The sequence below is a fragment of the Oncorhynchus nerka genome, linkage group LG7, assembly GCF_034236695.1.
Source record: "Oncorhynchus nerka isolate Pitt River linkage group LG7, Oner_Uvic_2.0, whole genome shotgun sequence".
In the NCBI taxonomy this organism is placed as follows: domain Eukaryota; kingdom Metazoa; phylum Chordata; class Actinopteri; order Salmoniformes; family Salmonidae; genus Oncorhynchus; species Oncorhynchus nerka.
In genome coordinates, this window is record NC_088402.1 from 80,438,215 (window position 1) to 80,465,582 (window position 27,368).

The 27,368-nt window shown below is 45.3% G+C and overlaps 1 protein-coding gene across 1 annotated transcript in view; it reads left to right on the forward strand.

Annotated features, from left to right (window-relative positions):
- The window catches only part of LOC115122977 (low-density lipoprotein receptor-related protein 1-like), a 298,647-nt gene that overhangs the window by 131,536 nt on the left and 139,743 nt on the right, over nucleotides 1-27,368 (forward strand). Inside the window, exons 18-25 of the mRNA XM_065021093.1 lie at nucleotides 637-762; nucleotides 1,362-1,478; nucleotides 4,140-4,220; nucleotides 4,562-4,729; nucleotides 10,692-10,874; nucleotides 12,705-12,902; nucleotides 13,035-13,280; nucleotides 13,758-13,955. Coding sequence (XP_064877165.1) covers nucleotides 637-762; nucleotides 1,362-1,478; nucleotides 4,140-4,220; nucleotides 4,562-4,729; nucleotides 10,692-10,874; nucleotides 12,705-12,902; nucleotides 13,035-13,280; nucleotides 13,758-13,955 — 1,317 coding nt within the window. The remainder of the gene's footprint in view (nucleotides 1-636; nucleotides 763-1,361; nucleotides 1,479-4,139; nucleotides 4,221-4,561; nucleotides 4,730-10,691; nucleotides 10,875-12,704; nucleotides 12,903-13,034; nucleotides 13,281-13,757; nucleotides 13,956-27,368) is intronic.

The following is a 27,368-nucleotide window of genomic DNA, read 5'->3' on the forward strand; positions in this document are numbered from 1 at the left end:
ACATTCTAATTCTAATGTTCTAATTCTATTGATCTAACATTTTAATTATAATGTTTTAATTAAATTGAACTTTAACTCTAATTCTAATGTTCTAATTCTATTGATCTAACATTTTAATTATAATGTTTTAATTAAATTGAACTTTAACTCTAATTCTAATGTTATAATTTTATTGAGCTTACATTCTTATTCTAATGTTCTAATTCTATTGATCTAGCATTCTAATTGTAATATTCTAATTGTAATTCTATTGATCTTACATTCTAATTCTAATGTTGTAATTCTATTGATCTAACATTCTAATTCTAATGTTCTAATTCTATTGATCTAACATTCTAATTCCAGCGTTTTAATTTTATTGATCTTACATTCTAATTCTATTGATCTTACATTCTAATTCTAATGTTCTAATTCTATTGATCTTACATTTTAATTCTGTTGATCTTACATTCTTATTCTATTGATCTTACATTCTAATTCTATTGATCTTACATTCTAATTCTGTTGATCTTACATTCTAATTCTAACATTCTAATTCTATTGATCTTACATTCTTATTCTAATGTTTTAATTCTATTGATCTTACATTCTAATTCTAACATTCTAATCCTACTGTCTTTCTTTTCTCTCCTCCAGACCTGCACACGTGTCCATCGGACCGGTTCAAGTGCCAGAATAACCGTTGTATCCCCCTGCGCTGGCTCTGTGACGGGGACAATGACTGTGGAAACGATGAGGATGAGTCCAATACCACCTGCTCAGGTACACAAAATTAACATAATGTGTAATTTAGCCCATTGAACACAAAAACTATGGTCGGATGCCTACTTCACCCGTATTTTCTATTATTTTTGCACAAAACAGTAGTGTGTAGTTCCTGTAGTTAGCTACACCGCTACATGGTAAAACAGTAGTGTGTAGTTCCAGTAGTTAGCTACACCGCTACATGGTAAAACAGTAGTGTGTAGTTCCTGTAGTTAGCTACACCGCTACATGGTAAAACAGTAGTGTGTAGTTCCTGTAGTTAGCTACACCGCTACATGGTAAAACAGTAGTGTGTAGTTCCTGTAGTTAGCTACACCGCTACATGGTAAAACAGTAGTGTGTAGTTCCTGTAGTTAGCTACACCGCTACATGGCAAAACAGTCATTAACTACTGGAAACACTACCAATATTGGAATTTTAACTACCACCAAGCTACTGCAAATTGTAGTTACATTATTAGTTGAACTGCATGTAGTTAACTACTCCTCAACACTGCACACTGCACACACACACACACACACACACACACACACACACACACACACACACACCTTTTCCATCTCTCTATAATGCTATTATCTTCCACCCCTTTCAAGCTCGTACGTGCCCACCCAACCAGTATGCGTGTGCCAGTGGGCGCTGCATCCCCACTTCCTGGACATGTGACCTGGATGATGACTGTGGGGACCGTTCTGACGAGCCGGACTCCTGTGGTGGGTCCTTATCTCATCACACATCACCTCTGTAGCATTCTATATTTTGCTCGGTTGGTGTTTCGTTGGAAATTCTTCTCACTATACCTGAAGCCTGATCACCAGATGTATTTATGCTTTAGCCCAGTGGTACTCATTGCGCGACCGCAGGAACTCTTGCGGCTCGTTGTGATTTTCCATTCATAATACATAGCAATGATACAATTTCAATTCAATGTGTTTAATGCTGGCCTGAATCATTTCATTGAATTTGTCAATTGTTCCCTGGGCGGCAGATAGATAGCAGTATAGCACAGCTGTTAAACAGAAAGGCCAAAATAAAACGTTTGCCGAAATAGAATGCAACTGTTCAACTACAGCGACCGATACATATCAGTTTGCTACTAGCTAATTTTACAGTCTGGTCGACATGGGACGATTTATTGTAAAAAATAAAAAATACATCTATTGAGAATGAAAACGAGGGGGAAAAGGTGGAGAACATCTTGAGAGCTATGAACAAACAACCACTGGAGAACCAAGAAAAACAGGAAGATGGCGGCAGGGAAATGCAGCTAGATAACGTAGCAAACATGGTTCTGGTGGCTAGAGAAGGATACGGTCAATTCAAGAAGAACACAGAAAGTTCCAAGGGAAATGGACAGACAAGTATTTTTTGGTACTGCGTGATGGGACAAGCTCACTTTGTTTTATTTGCCAGAAGGCAGTCAATTGTTTTTAACGAGCAAATTTAGAGTGACATTTCCAGTCACACCATGTCCACTTTGACAAAACATATCCGCCACAAAGCAAAATCAGAAACAACCAAATAGAGCAACTCAAAGGACAGCTCAAAGGACAACAACAAATGGTGGACAGATCTAGCACTGTTGCAGAGAAAACGACAGAGGCAACATATGAGATTGCATGGATACTTGCGAGAAACAAGGCCTTCACAGACGCAAAGATTGTCAAATAATGTTTTTTGGCCTCAGCCGAAATATTGTATGCTATTTTAAAACCTCTACAGGATCGGTGACCCCCCCATGGGACAGTTGAGCTAACGTGCACTAATGTGATTAGCATGAGGTTATAAGCAACAAGAACATTTCCCAGGACATAGACATATCTGATATGGGCAGAACGCTTAGATTCTTGTTAATCTAACTGCACTATCCAATTTACAGTATCTATTACAGTGAAACAATACCATGCTATTGTTTGAGGAGAGTGCACAGTTATGAACTTGAAAATGTGTCAATAAACCAATTAGGCACATTTGGGCAGACTTTATACAACATTTTGAATAGAAATGCAATAGTTCATTGGATCAGTCTAAAACGTTGCACATACACTGCTGACATCTAGTGGCCAACATCTAAATTGCGTCTAAACTGGAATAATACATTGTGGCCTTTCTCTAGGAATTGAAAGATGATTTAAAAAATACAACTTTACCAGATCTAATGTGATATTCTCCTACATTAATTTCACATTTACACAAACTTCAAAAATGTTTCCTTTCAAATAGTATCAAGAATATGCATATCCTTGCTTCAGGGCCTGAGCTCCAGGCAGTTAGATTTGGGTATGTCATTTAAGGCCAGAATGGGAAAAAAGGGTCCGATCCTAAAGCAAATTAAGGGACTGCAACTCTCAGACTCGACCATAACAAGACTCATAGAAGACATTGACGAGGACATCGCTAAGCAACTGATTACTGTCATATCCGTGTTTCAGTATTCCGCTTGATGAACGCACTGATGTACGTGAGTGACATTGCCCAATTATGTGTTTTGGTCTGCTACCCTCAAAACGAGACATTCATAGAGGAACTTTTATGTTTACCGACCCTTCAGGGACAAACATGAGAGGATATTCTGAAAGCCCTTGTTACATTTTTTGCTGATAATAATATTGACTGGGCAAATCTGGCATTCGTGTGCACTGACGGCGCCCCAAACATGCGAGTGAAGGAGAAGGGACTCAAAGGCCTGATGAGAAAGAGAGGTTATTCCCTTTCTTACATTTTATTGTATCATTAATCAGGAAGCACTTGTGGCTAAACTCAGACTGTGACTTACAGGATGTGATGCAGCAAGTCGTGGTGAACATTATAATTGGGAGGGAACTGAATCACGGCAATTCTGCGAGTTATTGGAGGAATACCAAACAGAATACGACGACTTGATATTTCACAATGAGGTGAGATGGCTGTCTCGTGGCAGAGTTTTGGAAAGATTTCTCTCTCTCCTCCATCAAATCCGTCAATTTGTTGCAAACAAGGGGAGAGAGGAGCTGGATGATCCACAGTGGATATTAAAGCTGTTTTAACAGACATCACCTGCCACCTGAACCCGGTGAATCTCCAGCTCCAAGGGAAAGTTAAAACTCCGGGAAAATGCTGCGTGTGGTCACAGCATTTCAAAATAAAATCGCTGCACTGTTCATACCTGACAGACAGTTTGTTATTTTCCTAAAACTCAGAGCAGTCACCACATCCAACCCAGACATACTGCAACATTTTAGCTATGATGCATTTGTGCGTGTGTTGGAAAACCCCGTTTGGGGTTTTAGACACTTCCACTACTTAGTTTCAAGTGGGCCAAGAGAGGTCTGTTTGTTGCTCATGATGGTGTTTCTAGGACGCCATTTTGAAAGGTTCCCTCTCTCCTCCCCCAGCCTACCCCACCTGCTTCCCCCTCACCCAGTTCACCTGTGCCAACGGACGTTGCATCAACGTCAACTGGCGCTGTGATAACGGTGAGCAATATTTATTTATATTTTTTATTTAACTAGGCATTATGTTTCCTTCAAGTATTGTAAGTATTACCATTCCTAAGCATTTATAACCTGTATACGAGTGTATTAAGCATTTATAAGCGTTTATAATGGATTATTCATGAAAGTTCTTAATAAATGTTACCTGTGTGTGTGTGTGCGCCTGCCTTGTCTGTCTCTCTCTGTCTCTCTGTCTCTCTCTCTCTTTCTGTCTCCCTCTCGCTCTCTCTCGGTGTCTCTCTCTCTCTCTCTCTCTCTCTCTCTCTCTCTCTCTCTCTCTCTCTCTCTCTCTCTCTCTCTCTCTCTCTCGTGTGTGTGTTCAGACAACGACTGTGGTGACAACAGTGATGAGGCTGGCTGCAGCCATTCCTGCTCCAGTGTTCAGTTTAAGTGTAACAGCGGCCGCTGCATCCCTGAGTACTGGACCTGTGACGGGGACAATGACTGTGGAGACTACAGCGACGAGACCCACGCCAACTGCACCAACCAGGGTGAGCGCTGATACTGCTACTGCCACTGCACTGTGCCTGACCCTGGCTTCCAACACCTCAGAGCGGATGTTCATGATCTAAAAAGAATATGGACCAGTATTGTTCTTTACTGTGCCACCCGAATGGCGCTGATGGAGAGCACCGTACTCTCCTTTATAGTACACACGGCAGGACGTTGAGCTCATTCATCATTCTCCCAGTCTGCATTGCAGATGGTATTGCTCTTCATATGAAGGAGGGTATACAGTATATTTGTCCTTTTTTAGTATAATAGTATACTATCACCACATTAAATGCCTGTATCATATGTCAGGTTGTGTATATGTCATTCCACAAACTGCTGGAGTTTGTAGAATGAATGTTTGTTAGAATTTTGAAAGGCTCAGTGTTCTGCTGGCTTTGCTTTCTGTAATGTCTGCATGTCTCAGCCTGCCCCATCGCCCCAGGACATCACTTTAAACTAATCCTTAATGTTGCTGCTCTCAGGGATATGTTTATGCTTTGCGGTTAGCTGAGCTTTCAGACAGATCTCAAACAAAACTCTTCAGTATGGCTTGCTGAAATCATGCAGTTGCATTGTTTAATATGATAGCTGGTCACATCCATCTTCCCTTCATTTTAGATACTGAAAAGAAAGTGAAAAGAAAGTGAAGTCAGCTGAAGTTTAAACAATGGCTGGAGTTGAAAGAGCTGGCCAGGGGTGGTAAAGGCTGGAGTTGAAAGAGCTGGCCAGGGGTGGTAAATGCTGGAGTTGAAAGAGCTGGCCAGGGGTGTTAAAGGCTGGAGTTGAAAGAGCTGGCCAGGGGATAGTTCACTTGTTTGACATTTTAGCCAGAGGTGTTGGGAGGTAAGCAGTGTCTCTGGTTAGGCGGTGAGGGGCTTGGTAATGACTAACCGGTAATGAATCTGTAATGACTAGCCGGTAATGACTAGGTAATGACTAACTGTTAATGTCTAACTGGTAATGACTGTGATGACTAATGGGTAATGACTCTAATGACTAACCGGTATTGATTATGTAATGACTAACGGGTAATTACTCTGTAATGATTAATCGGTAATGGCTCTATAATGACTAATGGGTAATGGCTTGGTAATGACTACCCGGTAATGACTATATAATGACCAACTGGTAATTACTAGGTAATGACTAAATGGTAATGACGAATGGTTAATGAATAATGGATAATGGCTTGGTAATGACTAGAATAATGACTAACCGGTAATGACTTACAGGTAATGACTAACCAGTCATGACTAACCGGCAATGCCTCAGTAATGGCCAACCAGCAATGACTAACCGGTAATGACTAACCGGTAATGACTAACCGATAATGACTCGGTAATGACCAACAGGTAATGACTAACCGGCCATGACTGACTGGCAATGACTCGGTAATGGCCAACCAGCAATGGCTAACCGGTAATGACTAACGGGTAATGACTAACTGATAATGACTCTGTAATGACCAACCGGTAATGACTAACCAGCAACGAGTAACTGGTAATGACTTACTGGTAATGACTAACCGGTAATGACTAACTGGCAATGACTTTCCGGTAATGACTAACTGGTAATGACTAACTGGAAATGACTAACCGGTAATGACTAACTGGTAATGACTAACTGATAATGACTCGGTAATGACCAACTGGTAATGACCAACCGGTAATGACTAACCAGCAATGAGTAACTGGTAATGACTTACTGGTAATGACTAACTGGTAATGACTTTCCAGTAATGACTAACTGGTAATGACTAACCGGTAATGACTAACTGGTAATGACTAACCGGTAATGACTAATCGGTAATGACTAACTGGTAATGACTAACTGGTAATGACTAACTGGTAATGACTAACCGGTAATGACTGCTGTGAGGCTGTGGCGGAGTTCAGAGGAGGCCAGGCAGAGCATCCAAAGCCCCCCCCTCTCTCTCTCTCTCTCTCTCTCTCTGACTCTAACTCTCTCACACACACACACACACACACACTCTTTAACTCTGTCACTCGCTCTCTAACTGTCTCTGTCTCTCTCTCTCTGTCTCTCTCTCTATCTCTCTCTCACTGTCTCTCGCTCGCACTCTTTCTAACACTCTCTCTCTTTTTTTCTTCAGCACAGTTTGGATTTGAGATAGGAGTTAATTGCTTAGATTTTGGCCGTATGTGTGTTTGTGTGCACGTGTGTGTGCTCACGCATATGTCTGTCTATGAATCCAGCACGAAGCAATGAGACCAGCATGGACTCCTGGCCAACTGAGAGATCTGTGCTTAGTGTGAGTGAGTGAGTGAGTGAGTGAGTGAGTGAGTGAGTGAGTGAGTGAGTGAGTGAGTGAGTGAGTGAGAGAGAGAGAGAGAGAGAGAGAGAGAGAGAGAGAGAGAGAGAGAGAGAGAGAGAGAGAGAGTGTGTGCGTGCATACCGAACACTCTGGAAGTCATTAGTAAGGGAAGAAAAGCAATACTATTGCCTTCCCCAGTTCCCTTCTCTCATATATTGTGTCCTATGTCAACTACTGACCCATCTATGTCAACTACTGACCCATCAATGTCATCTACTGACCCATCAATGTCAACTACTGACCCATCAATGTCAACTACTGACCCATCTATGTCAACTACTGACCCATTTATGTCAACTACTGACCCATTTATGTCAACTACTGACCCATCTATGTCAACTACTGACCCATCTATGTCAACTACTGACCCATCTATGTCAAATACTGACCCATCTATGCCAACTACTGACCCATCTATGTCAACTACTGACCCATCTATGCCAACTACTGACCCATATATGCCAACTACTGACCCATCTATGCCAACTACTGACCCATCTATGCCAACTACTGACCCATATATTCCAACTGCTGACTCATCTATGCCAACTACTGACCCTTCTATGCCAACTACTGACCCTTCTATGCCAACTACTGACCCTTCTATGCCAACTACTGACCCTTGCCATGGAGGGATTTCATTATTCCACTTCCTTAATGATGTCCTTAATCTTCCTCTAACATCAGGCGTTAATGTCTGTGAGAACAGAACAGTTCATCATTGTTTGTTTTTTACAGAGAACCATTTGGAGACTTAACCCAGTCTAACCCTGCAGACCTACATGTCAATGACTAACTGGCTTAGGTTGCCATATTTAATGGAGTTGTGTGTTATGAATGTTTTTACCTCTATTATTGAATGGTTAAAGTTGGTTAAGGTTTTTCTTTGTTTGAGGTCTTTTACAAAGGTTAAGTATTCAGCTAAATTGAAGTCTCTTTCCAATGTTCGGTAGCATTCCATCTTTCTTTGACCTTTGAACTCAATCCGACAATAGTTGATGTACAGTATGCGTTTTTATTATTCACCTGCAGCTGTCAACATTTTTCCATTGGGGGTCACTCTCTGGGTTAAGGGGTCACTCTCTGGGTAGACACTGCTGTCCATAAATGCTCTGTCTCTCTTTCGCTCTCTCTCTCTCTCTCTCTCTCTCTCTCTGTCTCTCTCTGTCTCTCTCTCTCTCTCTGTCTCTCTCTCTCTCTGTGTCTCTTACTCTCTCTCTGTCTCTGTCTCTCTGTCTCTCTCTCTCTCTCTCAATTCAATTCAATTCAAGGGGCTTTATTGGCATGGGAAACATGTGTTAACATTGCCAAAGCAAGTGAGGTAAATAATATACAAAAGTGAAATAAACAATAAAGATTAACCTGTTGCGACGAGCAATCCCGTATCCGGGATCCTATTTATAGCCTCAATCTCATTACCATAACGCAACGTTAACTATTCATGAAAATCGCAAATTAAATGAAATAAATATATTTGCTCTCAAGCTTAGCCTTTTGTTAACAACACTGTCATCTCAGATTTTCAAAATATGCTTTTGAACCATAGCTAAACAAGCATTTGTGTAAGAGTATTGATAGCCTAGCATAGCATTAAGCCTAGCATTCAGCATGCAACATTTTCACAAAAACAAGAAAAGCATTCAAATAAAATCATTTACCTTTGAAGAACTTCAGATGTTTTCAATGAGGAGACTCCCAGTTAGATAGCAAATGTTCAGTTTTTCCCAAAATATTATTTGTGTAGGACAAATCGCTCCGTTTTGTTCATCACGTTTGGGTAAGAAAAAAAACGAAAATTAAGTCATTACAACGCGAACTTTTTTCCATATTAATTAACTCCATAATATCGACAGAAACATGGCAAACGTTGTTTAGAATCAATTCTCAAGGTGTTTTTCACATATCTATTGACGATAAATCATTCGTGGCAGTTTGGTTTCTCTTCTGAAGAAAATGGAACGCGCATGGACCTGGAGATTACGCAATAATTTCGACGGAGGACACCGGGCGGACACCTGGTAAATGTAGTCTCTTATGGTCAATCTTCCAATGATATGCCTACAAATACGTCACAATGCTGCAGACACATTGGGGAAACGACAGAAAGTGCAGGCTCATTCCTGGCGCATTCACAGCCATATAAGGAGACATTGGAACACAGGGCATTCAAAATCTGGACCATTTCCTGTATGAAATTTCATCTTGGTTTCGCCTGTAGCATTAGATCTGGGGCACTCACAGATAATATCTTTGCAGTTTTGGAAACGTCAGAGGTTTTTCTTTCCAAAGCTGTCAATTACCAATTACATGCATAGCCGAGCATCTTTTCGTGACAAAATATCTTGTTTAAACGTTTTTTATCCAAAAATTAAAAGAGCGCCCCCTATCTCGAAGAAGTTAACAGTAAACATTACACATACAGAAATTTCAAAACAATAAGACATTACAAATGTCATATTATACATATATATATATATATATATATACAGTGTTGTAACAATGTACAAATGGTTAAAGAACACGAGGGAAAATAAATAAGCATAAATATGGGTTGTATTTACAATGGTGTTTGTTCTTCGCTGGTTGCCCTTTTCTTGTGGCAACAGGTCACAAATCTTGCTGCTGTGATGGCACACTGTGGAATTTCCCCCAGTAGATATGGGAGTTTATCAAAATTTGATTTATTTTCAAATTCTTTGTGGATCTGTGTAATCTGAGGGAAATATGTATCTCTAATATGGTCATACGTTGGACAGGAGGTTAGGAAGTGCAGCTCAGTTTCCACCTCATTTTGTGGGCAGTGTGCACATAGCCTGTCTTCTCTTGAGAGCCAGGTCTGTCTACGGCGGCCTTTCTCAATAGAAGGCTATGCTCACTATGTCTGTACATAGTCAAAGCTTTCCTTAAGTTTGGGTCAGTCACAGTGGACAGGTATTCTGCCACTGTGTACTCTCTGTTTAGGGCCAAATAGCATTCCAGTTTGCTCTGTTTTTTTGTTAATTCTTTCCAATGTGTCAAGTAATTATATTTTTGTTTTCTCATGATTTGGTTGGGTCTAATTGTGCTGCTGTCCTGGGGCTCTGTGGGGTGTGTTTGTGAACAGAGCCCCAGGACCAGCTTGCTTAGGGGACTCTTCTCCAGGTTCATCTCTCTGTAGGTGATGGCTTTGTTATGGAAGGTTTGGGAATCGCTTCCTTTTAGGTGGTTGTAGAATTTAACAGCTATTTTCTGGATTTTGATCATTAGCGGGTATCGGCCTAATTCTGCTCTGCATGCGTTATTTGGTGTTCTACGTTGTACACAGAGGATATATTTGCAGAATTCTGCATGCAGAGTCTCAATTTGGTGTTTGTCCCATTTTGTGAATTATTGGTTGGTGAGCGGACCCCAGACCTCACAACCATCTCTCTCTCTCTCACTCGATTATCTTACGAAAGTGTGCTCTCTCTTAAGTTGTTGCTCACCATGCTCTATTCCCCTCTGCTATTGGCTACCACTGTGATATGTGGTTGTCTTCAGATGAATGCACTAACTGTAAGTCACCCTGGATAAGAGGGTCTGCTAAATGACTCAAATGTAAAAATGTGAATGGAACTCGGATCTCTCTCCCTGTATCTCCCTAGCAACGCGTCCTCCAGGTGGTTGCCACGTGGATGAGTTCCAGTGTCGCATGGACAGCCTGTGCATCCCCATGCGCTGGCGCTGCGACGGGGACACAGACTGCATGGATCTGAGTGATGAGAACGACTGTGAGGGAGTGACACACATGTGTGACCCAGCCGTCAAGTTCAGCTGCCGGAACTCTGGTGAGTGTGTGGTGGCCTTTTCAGCCCTCAAGTGCAATTGGCTAACCACGCTATCTTCCTGTCTCTTCCTCTTTGCTATTGGCTAACTGTTTGGCCTTTAGTGTTCTAGTCAGATCAGTCAGTTAGGATTCAGGAAGTGTTTTCGAGCTCTGGTGTGTACCATGGTCTTTTCTGTCCTCATGAGATTAGTCAGTGACAAGTCAGGGAGTCTTCATGCTGTAAATAATAGCCATGTCTTAGGGCAAGTATTGTCTGGGCGGACACACACACACTTAAGAGAGCTTGTTATCTCAAGGGGCTTGCGGTGAAGAATATGACAACCATCTGCTCTCTGAAAACGAGGATGGCCTTGTTTGACCCTTGGACCCCTTGGTTGACTCATGCGTGACCCCTGGATACACAGGGGATTAACACGGCCAGCAGCACTCACAAACAGACTGAATCACTGTAGTTATTTAGATTTATTTCATATGTATGTATGTAAGGCCTAGGTGTGATGTTGTCTGGTTATCTCCTCAGCCTGTTGTATATGTAAGGCCTAGGTGTGATGTTGTCTGGTTATCTCCTCAGCCTGTTGTATATGTAAGGCCTAGGTGTGATGTTGTCTGGTTATCTCCTCAGCCTGTTGTATATGTAAGGCCTAGGTGTGATGTTGTCTGGTTATCTCCTCAGCCTGTTGTATATGTAAGGCCTAGGTGTGATGTTGTCTGGTTATCTCCTCAGCCTGTTGTATATGTAAGGCCTAGGTGTGATGTTGTCTGGTTATCTCCTCAGCCTGTTGTATATGTAAGGCCTAGGTGTGATGTTGTCTGGTTATCTCCTCAGCCTGTTGTATATGTACGGCCTAGATGTGATGTTGTCTGGTTATCTCCTCAGCCTGTTGTATATGTACGGCCTAGATGTGATGTTGTCTGGTTATCTCCTCAGCCTGTTGTATATGTACGGCCTAGATGTGATGTTGTCTGGTTATCTCCTCAGCCTGTTGTATATGTACGGCCTAGGTGTGATGTTGTCTGGTTATCTCCTCAGCCTGTTGTATATGTAAGGCCTAGGTGTGATGTTGTCTGGTTATCTCCTCAGCCTGTTGTATATGTAAGGCCTAGGTGTGATGTTGTCTGGTTATCTCCTCAGCCTGTTGTATATGTAAGGCCTAGGTGTGATGTTGTCTGGTTATCTCCTCAGCCTGTTGTATATGTAAGGCCTAGGTGTGATGTTGTCTGGTTATCTCCTCAGCCTGTTGTATATGTAAGGCCTAGGTGTGATGTTGTCTGGTTATCTCCTCAGCCTGTTGTATATGTAAGGCCTAGGTGTGATGTTGTCTGGTTATCTCCTCAGCCTGTTGTATATGTAAGGCCTAGGTGTGATGTTGTCTGGTTATCTCCTCAGCCTGTTGTATATGTACGGCCTAGATGTGATGTTGTCTGGTTATCTCCTCAGCCTGTTGTATATGTAAGGCCTAGGTGTGATGTTGTCTGGTTATCTCCTCAGCCTGTTGTATATGTAAGGCCTAGATGTGATGTTGTCTGGTTATCTCCTCAGCCTGTTGTATATGTAAGGCCTAGGTGTGATGTTGTCTGGTTATCTCCTCAGCCTGTTGTATATGTAAGGCCTAGGTGTGATGTTGTCTGGTTATCTCCTCAGCCTGTTGTATATGTAAGGCCTAGGTGTGATGTTGTCTGGTTATCTCCTCAGCCTGTTGTATATGTAAGGCCTAGGTGTGATGTTATCTGGTTATCTCCTCAGCCTGTTGTATATGTAAGGCCTAGGTGTGATGTTGTCTGGGTATCCACTGAGTCTGTTGTATTCGTAAGACGTGACTTCTGTCCCCAGCTCGGTGTATCAGTAAGGCCTGGGTATGTGATGGAGACAGTGACTGTGAGGACAGTTCTGATGAGGACAACTGTGAGGCGTTGATATGTAAACTGTCCCACCACGTCTGTGCCACCAACGCTTCTGTCTGTCTGCCCGCTGAGAAGCTGTGTGACGGCACTGACGACTGCCCTGATGGTTCCGACGAGAAACTCTGTGGTAAGAATACACTGTCTCACACTTTCACTTACTCACTCTCCCTACCCATAACCCTACCACCTCAGTCAAGGTAGGAATTGCATCTAACTGATTACCCCCCCCTCTCGCTCTCTACTTCTCTACCCTCCACAGACCTGTGCTCCATAGACAACGGTGGCTGCAGCCACAACTGCTCCATCATCCCTGGGGAAGGCTTCATGTGTTCCTGCCCCCTGGGCATGGAGCTGGGTGCCGACAACAAGACCTGCAACATCATGAACCTCTGTGCCAAGCACCTCAAGTGCAGCCAGAAGTGTGAGCAGGAGAAGAGCAGTGTCAAGTGTTCTTGCTACGAGGGCTGGGAGCTGGAGACAGATATGGAGAGCTGCAAGAGCACTGGTGAGAAGGGGAGAGGAGGAAGAATGGGAGAGGAGGGAGAATGGGAGAGGAGGAAGAATGGGAGGGGGGTAAAGGTAATAGAGAACTAGAAAATAGGCGTGGTCCTGCTAAAATGGACATGAACTGGAGGCTGATATGGAGAGCTTCAAGAGTACTGGTGAGTAGAGAGGATGGGGAGGGATCAGGGGAGGGGATGGGGGGTTTAGGGAGAGGAGAGAGAAGAGAAGAGAAGAGAAGGGGAGGAGGGAAACAGGGGAGTCAGGTAGTGGAGAAATAGAAAAGAGATGGTTTGGGACACATCAGATGGAGAAAATAATGATTGAATGTGTGGTGTAGAGAAGTTCTTCTAAATATTGCTCTTTGGCTAAACTACAGTATTACTCAGTAGTACTACCCGGTCTCTCAGTGGTTATGATTGGGCCCTGAGTGTTTCCTGTCTCACTATTCATCCTGACCTAGAAGAACTTCTCCCCTCAGATCCTTTCAAGCCGTTCATCATCTTCTCCAACCGCCATGAGATCCGTCGTATTGACCTCCACAAGGGAGAGTTCAGCGTGCTGGTGCCTAACCTGAGGAACACCATCGCTCTGGACTTCCACCTCAGCCAGAACACCCTCTACTGGACTGACGTGGTGGAGGACAAGATCTATCGCGGGAAACTGTCCGACAATGGAGGTGAGGCAGTCTCCATTTTATCCAGCTTTTAACACTCACATAGCAGTCAATACAAACTGACATCCATGACAGTACAACACATTAATGGAGAGAGAAAAAATAAAGAAATGTCCTGCGTTCTTAAAGATCTAATAAGAAGATAACTACTGTGACTTATTATTAAAGAAATTAAAAGAATAATGGTATAAGATTGTTCTGGCGGTGTCAAAAGCTCTATCTTCTGTTTTAGGAGGGAGATGAGGGTTGGGAGGAGGTGAGGTTTAGGTGGAGATGAGGGTTGGGAGGAGGTGAGGTTTAGGTGGAGATGAGGGTTGGGAGGAGGTGAGGTTTAGGTGGAGATGAGGGTTGGGAGGAGGTGAGGTTAAGGAGGGAGATGAGGGTTGGGAGGAGGTGAGGGTTGGGAGGGAGGTGAGGTTTAGGTGGAGATGAGGGTTGGGAGGAGGTGAGGTTTAGGTGGAGATGAGGGTTGGGAGGAGGTGAGGGTTGGGAGGAGGTGAGGGTTGGGAGGGAGGTGAGGATTAGGTGGAGATGAGGGTTGGGAGGAGGTGAGGTTTAGGTGGAGATGAGGGTTGGGAGGAGGTGAGGTTTAGGTGGAGATGAGGGTTGGGAGGAGGTGAGGTTTAGGTGGAGATGAGGGTTGGGAGGAGGTGAGGTTTAGGTGGAGATGAGGGTTGGGAGGAGGTGAGGGTTGGGAGGGAGGTGAGGATTAGGTGGAAGTGATGGTTAAGATGGAGATAAGGGTTATGAGGGAGGTGAGGGTTCGGAAGAGTTGAAGGTTGGGAAGGAGGTGAGGGTTGGGAGGGAGGTGAGGGTTGGGAGGGAGGGAGATGATGGTTAGGAGGGAGGTGAGGGTTAGGAGGAGGTGATGTTAGGAGGTAGGTGAGGGTTAGGAAGAGGTGAGGGTTAGGAGGGAGTTGAGGGTTAAGAAGAGGTGAGTGTTAGGGAGGAGAGGTGAGGTGAGTGTTAGGGAGGAGAGGTGAGGTGAGGGTTAGGAGGGAGGTGAGGGTTAGGAAGAGGTTAGGGTTAGGAGATGTGAGGGTTAAGAGGGAGGTGAGGGTTAGGAGGGAGGTGAGGGTTAGGGTTAGGGGAGGAGAGGGTTAGGAAGATTTGAGGGTTAGGAGGGAGGTAAGGGTTAGGAAGAGGTAAGGGTTAGGAGGGAGTTGGGGGTTAGGAAGAGGTGAGGGTTAGGAGGGAGTTGAGGGTTAGGAGGGAGTTGAGGGTTAGGAAGAGGTGAGTGTTAGGGAGATGAGGGTTAGGAGAGGTGAAGTGAGGGTTAGGAGGGAGGGAGGTGAGGGTTAGGAGAGGTGAGGGTTAAGAGGGAGGTGAGGGTTAGGAGGGAGGTGAGGGTTAGGGGGAAGGAGAGGGTTAGGAAGAGGTGAGGTTTAGGAAGATTTGAGGGTTAGGAGGGAGGTGAAGGTTAGGAAGAGGTAGGTGAGGTTTAGGAGTGAGGTTGAGGTTTAGGAGGGAGGTTTGGGTTAGGAGGGAGGTTTGGGTTAGAGAGAGGTGAGGTGAGGGTTAGGAGGGAGGTTTGGGTTAGGAGAGAGGTTTGGGTTAGGAGAGGTGAGGGTTAGGAGGGAGGTTTGGGTTAGGAGAGGTGAGGGTTAGGAAGGAGGAGAGAGGGTTAGGAGAGGGTTGAGGGTGGGTTAGGAGGGAGGTTTGGGTTAGGAGAGGTGAGGGTTAGGAGGGAGGTTTGGGTTAGGAGAGAGGTTTGGGTTAGGAGAGGTGAGGGTTAGGAGGGAGTTTTGGGTTAGGAGAGGTGAGGGTTAGGAAGGAGGAGAGGGTTAGGAGGTTTGGGAGGTGAGGGTTAGGAGGGAGGTTTGGGTTAGGAGAGGTGAGGTGAGGCTTAGGAGGAAGGTTTGGGTTAGGAGAGAGGTTTGGGTTAGGAGAGGTGAGGGTTAGGAGGGAGGTTTGGGTTAGGAGAGGTGAGGGTTAGGAAGGAGGAGAGGGTTAGAGAGGTGAGGGTTAGGAGGGAGGTTTGGGTTAGGAGAGGTGAGGTGAGGCTTAGGAGGAAGGTTTGGGTTAGGAGAGAGGTTTGGGTTAGGAGAGGTGAGGGTTAGGAGGGAGGTTTGGGTTAGGAGAGGTGAGGGTTAGGAAGGAGGAGAGGGTTAGGAGAGGTGAGGGTTAGGAGGGAGGTTTGGGTTAGGAGAGGTGAGGGTTAGGAAGAAGGAGAGGGTTAGGAGGGAGGTTTGGGTTAGGAGAGAGGTTTGGGTTAGGAGAGGTGAGGGTTAGGAGGGAGGTTTGGGTTAGGAGAGGTGAGGGTTAGGAAGGAGGAGAGGGTTAGGAGAGGTGAGGGTTAGGAGGGAGGTTTGGGTTAGGAGAGGTGAGGGTTAGGAGGGAGGTTTGGGTTAGGAGAGAGGTTTGGGTTAGGAGAGGTGAGGGTTAGGAGGGAGGTTTGGGTTAGGAGAGGTGAGGGTTAGGAAGGAGGAGAGGGTTAGGAGAGGTGAGGGTTAGAAGGGAGGTTTGGGTTAGGAGAGGTGAGGTGAGGCTTAGGAGGAAGGTTTGGGTTAGGAGAGAGGTTTGGGTTAGGAGAGGTGAGGGTTAGGAGGGAGGTTTGGGTTAGGAGAGGTGAGGGTTAGGAAGGAGGAGAGGGTTAGGAGAGGTGAGGGTTAGGAGGGAGGTTTGGGTTAGGAGAGGTGAGGTGAGGCTTAGGAGGAAGGTTTGGGTTAGGAGAGAGGTTTGGGTTAGGAGAGGTGAGGGTTAGGAGGGAGGTTTGGGTTAGGAGAGGTGAGGGTTAGGAAGGAGGAGAGGGTTAGGAGAGGTGAGGGTTAGGAGGGAGGTTTGGGTTAGGAGAGGTGAGGGTTAGGAAGAAGGAGAGGGTTAGGAGAGGTGAGGGTTAGGAGGGAGGTTTGGGTTAGGAGAGGTGAGGTGAGGCTTAGGAGGGAAGTGATGGTTTAAGCATCTCTTTATATTTTGGGTGATTCTATGTCTTTTCTAGTGTATGTTTTTTAATTCTATTATGCTGCAGCCAATTTCCCCTTTCTGGGACAATAACACTCTATGGCTACTTTATGACAAGGGTAGTGGCAGAAGATATTCTGGAAAACCCATCACTAGCATGGCCAAAGCTCTACTTGTCTGCCTGGTTTTGCATCAGCCAACATAGAACATAGAACAACAACATTGATGTATATGCTGATTCGGTGAGCGAGTTTATTAGCAAGTGCATCGGTGATGTTGTACCCACGGCTACTATTAAAACCTTCCCAAACCAGAAACCGTGGATTGATGGCAGCATTCGAGCAAAACTGAAAGCGTGAACCACTACTTTTAATCAGGGCAAGGTGACTGGAAACATGACCGAATACAAACAGTGTAGCTATTCCCTCCGCAAGGCAATCAAACAAGCTAAGCTTCAGTATAGAGACAAAGTAGAGTTGCAATTCAACGGCTTAGACACAAGAGGTATGTGGGTCTACAGTTAATCACGGACTACAAAAAAAACAGCCCCGTCACGAACCCCGATGTCTTGCTCCCAGAGAAACTAAACAACTTCTTTGCTCGCTTTGAGGACAATACAGTGCCACCGACACAGCCCGCTACCAAAACCTGCGGGTTCTCCTTCACCGCAGCCAGTGAGTAAAACATTTAAACGTGTTAAACCTTGCAAGGCTGCCGGCCCAGACGGCATCCCTAGCCGCGTCCTCAGAGCATGCGCAGACCAGCTGGCTGGTGTGTTTACAGACATATTCAATCAATCCCTATCCCAGTCTGATGTTCCCACATGCTTCAAGAGGGCCACCATTGTTCCTGTTCCTAAGAAAGCTAAGGTAACTGAGCTAATCGACTATCGCCCCGTAGCACTCACTTCCGTCATCATGAAGTGCTTTTAGAGACTAGTCAAGGATCATATCACCTCCACCTTACCTGACACCCTAGACCCACTCCAATTTGCTTACCGCCCCAATAGGTCCACAGACGACGCAATCGCAATCCCACTGCACACTGCCCTAACCCATCTGGACAAGAGGAATACCTACAGTATGTAAGAATGCTGTTCATCGACTACAGCTCAGCATTTAACACCATAGTACCCTCTAAACTCGTCATTAAGCTTGAGACCCTGGGTCTCGACCCCGCCCTGTGCAACTGGGTCCTGGACTTCCTGATGGACCACCCCCAGGTGGTGAGGGTAGGAAACAACATCTCCACTCCGCTGATCCTCAACACTGGGGCCCCATAAGGGTGCAATCTCAGGCCTCTCCTGTACTCCCTGTTCACCCATGACTGCGTGGCCATGCACGCCTCCAACTCAATCATTAAGTTTGCAGACGACACTACAGTGGTAGGCTTGATTACCAACAACAACAACACGGCTTACAAGGAGGAGGTGAGGGCCCTCGGGGTGTGGTGTCAGGAAACGTGGTGTCACACTCAACGTCAACAAACAAAGGAGATGATTGTGGACTTCAGGAAACAGCAGAGGGATCACCCCCCTATCCACATTGACAGGACAATAGTGGAGAAGGTGAAAAGTTGTAAGTTCCTCGATGTACACATCACGGACAAACTGAATTGGTCCACCCACACAGACAGCGTGGTGAAGAAGGCGCAACAGCACCTCTTCAACCTCAGGAGGCTGAAGAAATTTGGCTTGTCACCAAAAACACTCACAAACTGTCGGGCTGTATCACCACCTGATACGGCAATTGCTCCGCCCACAACCGTAAGGCTCTCTAGAGGGTAATGAGGTCTGCACAACATATCACCGGGGGAAACTACCTGCCCTCCAGGACACCTACACCATCCAATGTCACAGGAAGGCCATAAAGATCATCAAGGACAACAACCACCTGAGCCACTTCCGGTTCACCCCGCTATCATCCAGAAAACGAGCTCAGTACAGGTGCGTCAAAAAGGTCTTCAAGACTGTTAAACAGTCATCACTAACATTGAGTGGCTGCTGCCAACATACTGACTCAATTCTCTAGGATGTAATAGATGTATCACTAGTCACTTTAATCAATGCCACTTTATATTATGTTTACATACCCTACATTACTCATCGCATATGTACAGTATATACTGTACTCTATACCATCAACTGCATCTTACCCCTGCCGTTTGGCCATCGATCATCCATATATTTATATGTACATATGTACAGTATATACTGTACTCTATCATCTACTGCATCGTTTGTCCATCGATCATCCATATATTTATATGTACATATGTACAGTATATACTGTACTCTATACCATCTACTGCATCTTACCCCTGCCGTTTGGCCATCGATCATCCATATATTTATATGTACATATGTACAGTATATACTGTACTCTATACCATCTACTGCATCTTACCCCTGCCGTTTGGCCATCGATCATCCATATATTTATATGTACATATGTACATATTCTTATTCATTCCTTTACACTTCATCCATATATTTATATGTACATATTCTTATTCATTCCTTTACACTTGTGTGTAAAAGGTAGTTGTTCTGAAATTGTTAGATAACTTGTTAGATATTACTGCATGGTCGGGAACTAGAAGCATTTCACTACACTCGCAGTAACATCTGCTAACCATGTGTCTGTAAATTTCATTTGATTTGAACTGGCTTCAAAATTAGAAAGCATCTGGAGTAGAAAGGACAATGTTTTTATTATTTAATTTAATTTAATTATTCTCTTAGGACAAGAAAATAGGTTATGCAAAATGTGTACTTTTTCTGAGTGAATGTACTTTTCCCGAACTTTGTCTCATTTGTCTCACTGTCCGTTGCGTGACTGCAGCCAGCCTTGGCCAGAGCTACACACGCGCACCACACACGCACACGTGCAGGCACACACACACGCACGCACGCACACACACACACACACACACACACACACACACACACACACACACACACACACACACACACACACACACACACCACAAACAGGCACACAGACACACACTGTGGGGTAGCTAGGGGACACTACACTACACACCCTGTTCCCACCCCTCCTAAAAACAACCCTCCTACGAGACATTGCGTCCAAGCCATACATCAGTCCATGCTGCTTCTGACTGAAGACAATTCAGCAATTCAGCAGCTTCTAAACTGTGGTGCAAACATGGTCACTGTGTACTGCCAACAACAAACAAAAGAGCCAACTGTGGATCCCGCAGTATAACAACAACCAAGCTGTGAGAGGCCCTCTCCCTCTAATGCTCTAATGACTGTTGGAAGGCCATGTGAAGGACTCCACAGTATCATCAGCTGTACACCATTACTGTTTAGCTGTCATTGAGGTCCCAGGCTTTTCTGGGAACAGAGAGGGATAGCTGCACAAGTGCACATGGGGAGATGGAGGTGTGTGTGTGCGCACGCGCGCGCGTGTGTGTGTGTGTGTGTGTGTGTGTGTGTTTGTTTGTGTTGAACTATTATTGATGGGACCAGAAGTCAGTTAAGGTTAGAATTAATGTTAGGGTTAGTTTTAGGGTTAAGGTTAGGGAAAATAGGATTTTGAATGGGACAGAATTGTGTGTCCCCACAAGGTTAGTTGTACAAGACTGTGTGTGTGTGTGTTTGCACCTGTGCATGTATGCATATCTCTGTGTGTGTTACCTCTGCAGTGTGGCCCCTCATCCCAGCCAACCTCCCACTAGAAGTCCCCAACTACAAACACTCCACTAGAAGTCCCCAACTAGAAACTCTCCACTAGAAGTCCCCAACTAGAAACTCTCCACTAGAAGTCCCCAACTAGAAACTCTCCACTAGAAGTCCCCAACTAGAAGCTTTCCGCTAGAAGTCCCCAACTAGAAACCACCCACTAGAAACCCCCCAACTAGAAACCTTCCACTAGAAGTCCCCAACAAGAAAATTTCCACTAGAAGTCCCATACTAGAAACGTTCCACTAGAAGTCCCCAACTAGAAACGTTCCACTAGAAGTCCCCAACTAGAAACTTTCCACTAGAAGTCCCCAACTAGAAACTTTCCGCTAGAAGTCCCCAACTAGAAACTTTCCACTGGAAGTCCCCAACTAGAAACTTTCCGCTAGAACTCCCCAACTAGAAACCACCCACTAGAAGTCCCCAACTAGAAACCACCCACTAGAAGTCCCCAACTAGAAACCACCCACTAGAAGTCTCCAACAAGAAAATTTCCACTAGAAGTCCCCAACTAGAAACGTTCCACTAGAAGTCCCCAACTAGAAACGTTCCACTAGAAGTCCCCAACTAGAAACGTTCCACTAGAAGTCCCCAACTAGAAACGTTCCACTAGAAGTCCCCAACTAGAAACTTTCCACTAGAAGTCCCCAACTAGAAACTTTCCACTAGAAGTCCCCAACTAGAAACTTTCCACTGGAAGTCCCCAACTAGAAACTTTCCGCTAGAACTCCCCAACTAGAAACCACCCACTAGAAGTCCCCAACTAGAAACCACCCACTAGAAGTCCCCAACTAGAAACCACCCACTAGAAGTCTCCAACAAGAACATTTCCACTAGAAGTCCCCAACTAGAAACGTTCCACTAGAAGTCCCCAACTAGAAACGTTCCACTAGAAGTCCCCAACTAGAAACTTTCCACTAGAAGTCCCCAACTAGAAACTTTCCGCTAGAAGTCCCCAACTAGAAACTTTCCACTAGAAGTCCCCAACTAGAAACGTTCCACTAGAAGTCCCCAACTAGAAACTTTCCACTAGAAGTCCCCAACTAGAAACTTTCCGCTAGAAGTCCCCAACTAGAAACTTTCCACTGGAAGTCCCCAACTAGAAACTTTCCGCTAGAACTCCCCAACTAGAAACCACCCACTAGAAGTCCCCAACTAGAAACCACCCACTAGAAACCACCCACTAGAAACCCCCCATTACAAACCCACCGCTATTTTTTATTTTTTTTATTTTACCTTTATTAAACTAGGCAAGTCAGTGAAGAACAAATTCTTATTTTCAATGACGGCCTAGGAACAGTGGGTTAACTGCCTTGTTCAGAGGCAGAACAACAGATTTTTTGTAACTTTTTGTAGCTCGGGATTCGATCAAAACTTTCGGTTACTAGTCCAATGCTCCTAACCACTAGGCTACCTGCCGCCCAAACGACCCCCCACTAGAAACCCTCCACTAAACCCCCACTAGAGAAGCCCTCCACTAGCAACCCCACACTAGAAACTCTCCACTAGAAACCCCACACTAGAAACTAGAAACCCCACACTAGAAAACCTCCACTAGAAACTCTCCACTAGAAACTCCACTAGAAACCCTCCACTAGAAACACCCCACTAGAAACTCTCCACTAGAAACTATCCACTAGAAACTCTCCACTAGAAACACCCCACTAGAAACTCTCCACTAGAAACTCTCCACTAGAAACTCTCCACTAGAAAAGTAGAAGCCCTCCACTAGAACCCCACACTAGAAACCCTCCACTAGAAACACCCCACTAGAAACTCTCCACTAGAAACTCTCCACTAGAAGTCCCCACTAGAAGCCCTCCACTAGGAACCCACACTAGAAGCCCTCCACTAGGAACCCCACACTAGAAACCCCCACGAGAAACCCCACACTAGAAACTAGAAACCCCACACTAGAAACTCTCCACTAGAAACCCTCCACTAGAAACCCCCACTAGAAACTCTCCACTAGAAACCTCCACTAGAAACCCCCACTAGAAACTCTCCACTAGAAACCCTCCACTAGAAACCCTCCACTAGAAACCCTCAATCGAAAACTAGAAACTCTCCACTAGAAACTCTCCACTAGAAGCCCTCCAAGAAACTCTCCACTAGAAATTTTAGAAACCCTCCACTAGAAACCCTCTTTAGAAGCCCTCCACTAGAAACCCCTTTGAAACCCTTCACTAGAAACCCTCTTTAGAAACCCTCCACTAGAAACCCTCTTTAGAAACCCTCCACTAGAAACCCCTCTTTAGAAGCCCTCCACTAGAAACCCCTCTTTAGAAACCCTCCACTAGAAACCCCTCTTTAGAAACTCTCCACTAGAACCCCCTTTTAGAAGCCCTCCACTATAAACCCCTCTTTAGAAACCCTTCACTAGAAACCCCTCTTTAGAAGCCCTCCACTAGAAACCCTCTTTAGAATCCCTCCACTAGAAACCCCTCTTTAGAAGCCCTCCACTAGAAACCCCTCTTTAGAAGCCCTCCACTAGAAACCCCTCTTTAGAAGCCCTCCACTAGAAGCCCTCCACTAGAAACCCCTCTTTAGAAGCCCTCCACTAGAAACCCCTCTTTAGAAGCCCTCCACTAGAAACTCTCCACTAGAAACCCTCTTTAGAAACTCTCCACTAGAAACCCCTCTTTAGAAGCCCTCCACTATAAACCCCTCTTTAGAAACCCTCCACTAGAAACTCCTCTTTAGAAACCCTCCACTAGAAACCCCTCTTTAGAAACCCTCCACTAGAAACCCCTCTTTAGAAGCCCTCCACTAGAAACCCCTCTTTAGAAGCCCTCCACTAGAAACCCCTCTTAGAAACCCTCCACTAGAAACCCCTCTTTAGAAGCCCTCCACTAGAATCCCCTCTTTAGAAGCCCTCCACTAGAAACCCCTCTTTAGAAACCCTCCACTAGAAACCCCTCTTTAGAAACCCTCCACTAGAAACTCTCCACTAGAAACTCCCCACTAGAAACCCTCCACTAGAAACCCTCCACTAGAAACACCCCACTAGAAACTCTCCACTAGAAACTCTCCACTAGAACCCCCCCCCCCACTAGAAGCCCTCCACTAGGAACCCACACTAGAAGCCCTCCACTAGGAACCCCACACTAGAAACCCCCACGAGAAACCCCACACTAGAAACTAGAAACCCCACACTAGAAACTCTCCTAGAAACCCTCCTAGAAACCCCCACTATAAACTCTCCACTAGAAACTCTCCACTAGAAACCCCCCACTAGAAACCCTCCACTAGAAACCCTCCACTAGAAACCCTCCACTAGAAACCCTCAACTCGAAACCTCCCACTAGAAACTCTCCACTAGAAACTCTCCACTAGAAGCCCTCCACTAGAAACTCTCCACTAGAAACCCCTCTTTAGAAACCCTCCACTAGAAACCCCTCTTTAGAAGCCCTCCACTAGAAACCCCTCTTTAGAAACCCTTCACTAGAAACCCCTCTTTAGAAACCCTCCACTAGAAACCCCTCTTTAGAAACCCTCCACTAGAAACCCCTCTTTAGAAGCCCTCCACTAGAAACCCCTCTTTAGAAACCCTCCACTAGAAACCCCTCTTTAGAAACTCTCCACTAGAACCCCCTCTTTAGAAGCCCTCCACTATAAACCCCTCTTTAGAAACCCTTCACTAGAAACCCCTCTTTAGAAGCCCTCCACTAGAAACCCCTCTTTAGAATCCCTCCACTAGAAACCCCTCTTTAGAAGCCCTCCACTAGAAACCCCTCTTTAGAAGCCCTCCACTAGAAACCCCTCTTTAGAAGCCCTCCACTAGAAGCCCTCCACTAGAAACCCCTCTTTAGAAGCCCTCCACTAGAAACCCCTCTTTAGAAGCCCTCCACTAGAAACTCTCCACTAGAAACCCCTCTTTAGAAACTCTCCACTAGAAACCCCTCTTTAGAAGCCCTCCACTATAAACCCCTCTTTAGAAACCCTCCACTAGAAACCCCTCTTTAGAAACCCTCCACTAGAAACCCCTCTTTAGAAACCCTCCACTAGAAACCCCTCTTTAGAAGCCCTCCACTAGAAACCCCTCTTTAGAAGCCCTCCACTAGAAACCCCTCTTTAGAAACCCTCCACTAGAAACCCCTCTTTAGAAGCCCTCCACTAGAATCCCCTCTTTAGAAGCCCTCCACTAGAAACCCCTCTTTAGAAACCCTCCACTAGAAACCCCTCTTTAGAAACCCTCCACTAGAAACTCTCCACTAGAAACTCCCCACTAGAAACTCTCCACTAGAAACCTCCCACTAGAAACTCTCAACTAGAAACCTCCCACTAGGAACCTCCCACTAGAAGCCCTCCACTAGAAACCCCTCTTTAGAAACCCTCCACTAGAAACCCCTCTTTAGAATCCCTCCACTAGAAACCCCTCTTTAGAAACCCTCCACTAGAAACCCCTCTTTAGAAACTCTCCACTAGAAACCCCTCTTTAGAAGCCCTCCACTATAAACCCCTCTTTAGAAACCCTTCACTAGAAACCCCTCTTTAGAAACCCTCCACTAGAAACCCCTCTTTAGAAACCCTCCACTAGAAACCCCTCTTTAGAAACCCTCCACTAGAAACCCCCCAACTAGAAACTTTCCACTAGAAGTCCCCAACTAGAAACTTTCCGCTAGAAGTCCCCAACTAGAAACTTTCCACTGGAAGTCCCCAACTAGAAACTTTCCGCTAGAACTCCCCAACTAGAAACCACCCACTAGAAGTCCCCAACTAGAAACCACCCACTAGAAACCACCCACTAGAAACCCCCCATTACAAACCCACCGCTATTTTTTATTTTTTTATTTTACCTTTATTAAACTAGGCAAGTCAGTGAAGAACAAATTCTTATTTTCAATGACGGCCTAGGAACAGTGGGTTAACTGCCTTGTTCAGAGGCAGAACAACAGATTTTTTGTAACTTTTTGTAGCTCGGGGATTCGATCTTGCAACCTTTCGGTTACTAGTCCAATGCTCTAACCACTAGGCTACCTGCCGCCCACTAGAACGACCCCCCCCACTAGAAACCCTCCACTAAACCCCCCCCACTAGAAGCCCTCCACTAGCAACCCCACACTAGAAACTCTCCACTAGAAACCCCACACTAGAAACTAGAAACCCCACACTAGAAAACCTCCACTAGAAACTCTCCACTAGAAACCCTCCACTAGAATCACCCCACTAGAAACTCTCCACTAGAAACTCCACTAGAAACCCTCCACTAGAAACACCCCACTAGAAACTCTCCACTAGAAACTATCCACTAGAAACTCTCCACTAGAAACTCTCCACTAGAAACTCTCCACTAGAAACCCCCCACTAGAAGCCCTCCACTAGGAACCCCACACTAGAAACCCTCCACTAGAAACACCCCACTAGAAACTCTCCACTAGAAACTCTCCACTAGAACCCCCCACTAGAAGCCCTCCACTAGGAACCCACACTAGAAGCCCTCCACTAGGAACCCCACACTAGAAACCCCCCACGAGAAACCCCACACTAGAAACTAGAAACCCCACACTAGAAACTCTCCACTAGAAACCCTCCACTAGAAACCCCCCACTAGAAACTCTCCACTAGAAACTCTCCACTAGAAACCCCCCACTAGAAACTCTCCACTAGAAACCCTCCACTAGAAACCCTCAACTCGAAACCTCCCACTAGAAACTCTCCACTAGAAACTCTCCACTAGAAGCCCTCCACTAGAAACTCTCCACTAGAAACCCCTCTTTAGAAACCCTCCACTAGAAACCCCTCTTTAGAAGCCCTCCACTAGAAACCCCTCTTTAGAAACCCTTCACTAGAAACCCCTCTTTAGAAACCCTCCACTAGAAACCCCTCTTTAGAAACCCTCCACTAGAACCCCCTCTTTAGAAGCCCTCCACTATAAACCCCTCTTTAGAAACCCTTCACTAGAAACCCCTCTTTAGAAGCCCTCCACTAGAAACCCCTCTTTAGAAACCCTCCACTAGAAACCCCTCTTTAGAAGCCCTCCACTAGAAACCCCTCTTTAGAAGCCCTCCACTAGAAACCCCTCTTTAGAAGCCCTCCACTAGAAGCCCTCCACTAGAAACCCCTCTTTAGAAGCCCTCCACTAGAAACCCCTCTTTAGAAGCCCTCCACTAGAAACCCCTCTTTAGAAGCCCTCCACTAGAAACTCTCCACTAGAAACCCCTCTTTAGAAACTCTCCACTAGAAACCCCTCTTTAGAAGCCCTCCACTAGAAACCCCTCTTTAGAAACCCTCCACTAGAAACCCCTCTTTAGAAACCCTCCACTAGAAACCCCTCTTTAGAAACCCTCCACTAGAAACCCTCTTTAGAAGCCCTCCACTAGAAACCCCTCTTTAGAAGCCCTCCACTAGAAACCCCTCTTTAGAAACCCTCCACTAGAAACCCCTCTTTAGAAGCCCTCCACTAGAATCCCCTCTTTAGAAGCCCTCCACTAGAAACCCCTCTTTAGAAACCCTCCACTAGAAACCCCTCTTTAGAAACCCTCCACTAGAAACTCTCCACTAGAAACTCCCCACTAGAAACTCTCCACTAGAAACCTCCCACTAGAAACTCTCCACTAGAAACCTCCCACTAGGAACCCCCACTAGAAGCCCTCCACTAGAAACCCCTCTTTAGAAACCCTCCACTAGAAACCCCTCTTTAGAATCCCTCCACTAGAAACCCCTCTTTAGAAACCCTCCACTAGAAACCCCTCTTTAGAAACTCTCCACTAGAAACCCCTCTTTAGAAGCCCTCCACTATAAACCCCTCTTTAGAAACCCTTCACTAGAAACCCCTCTTTAGAAACCCTCCACTAGAAACCCCT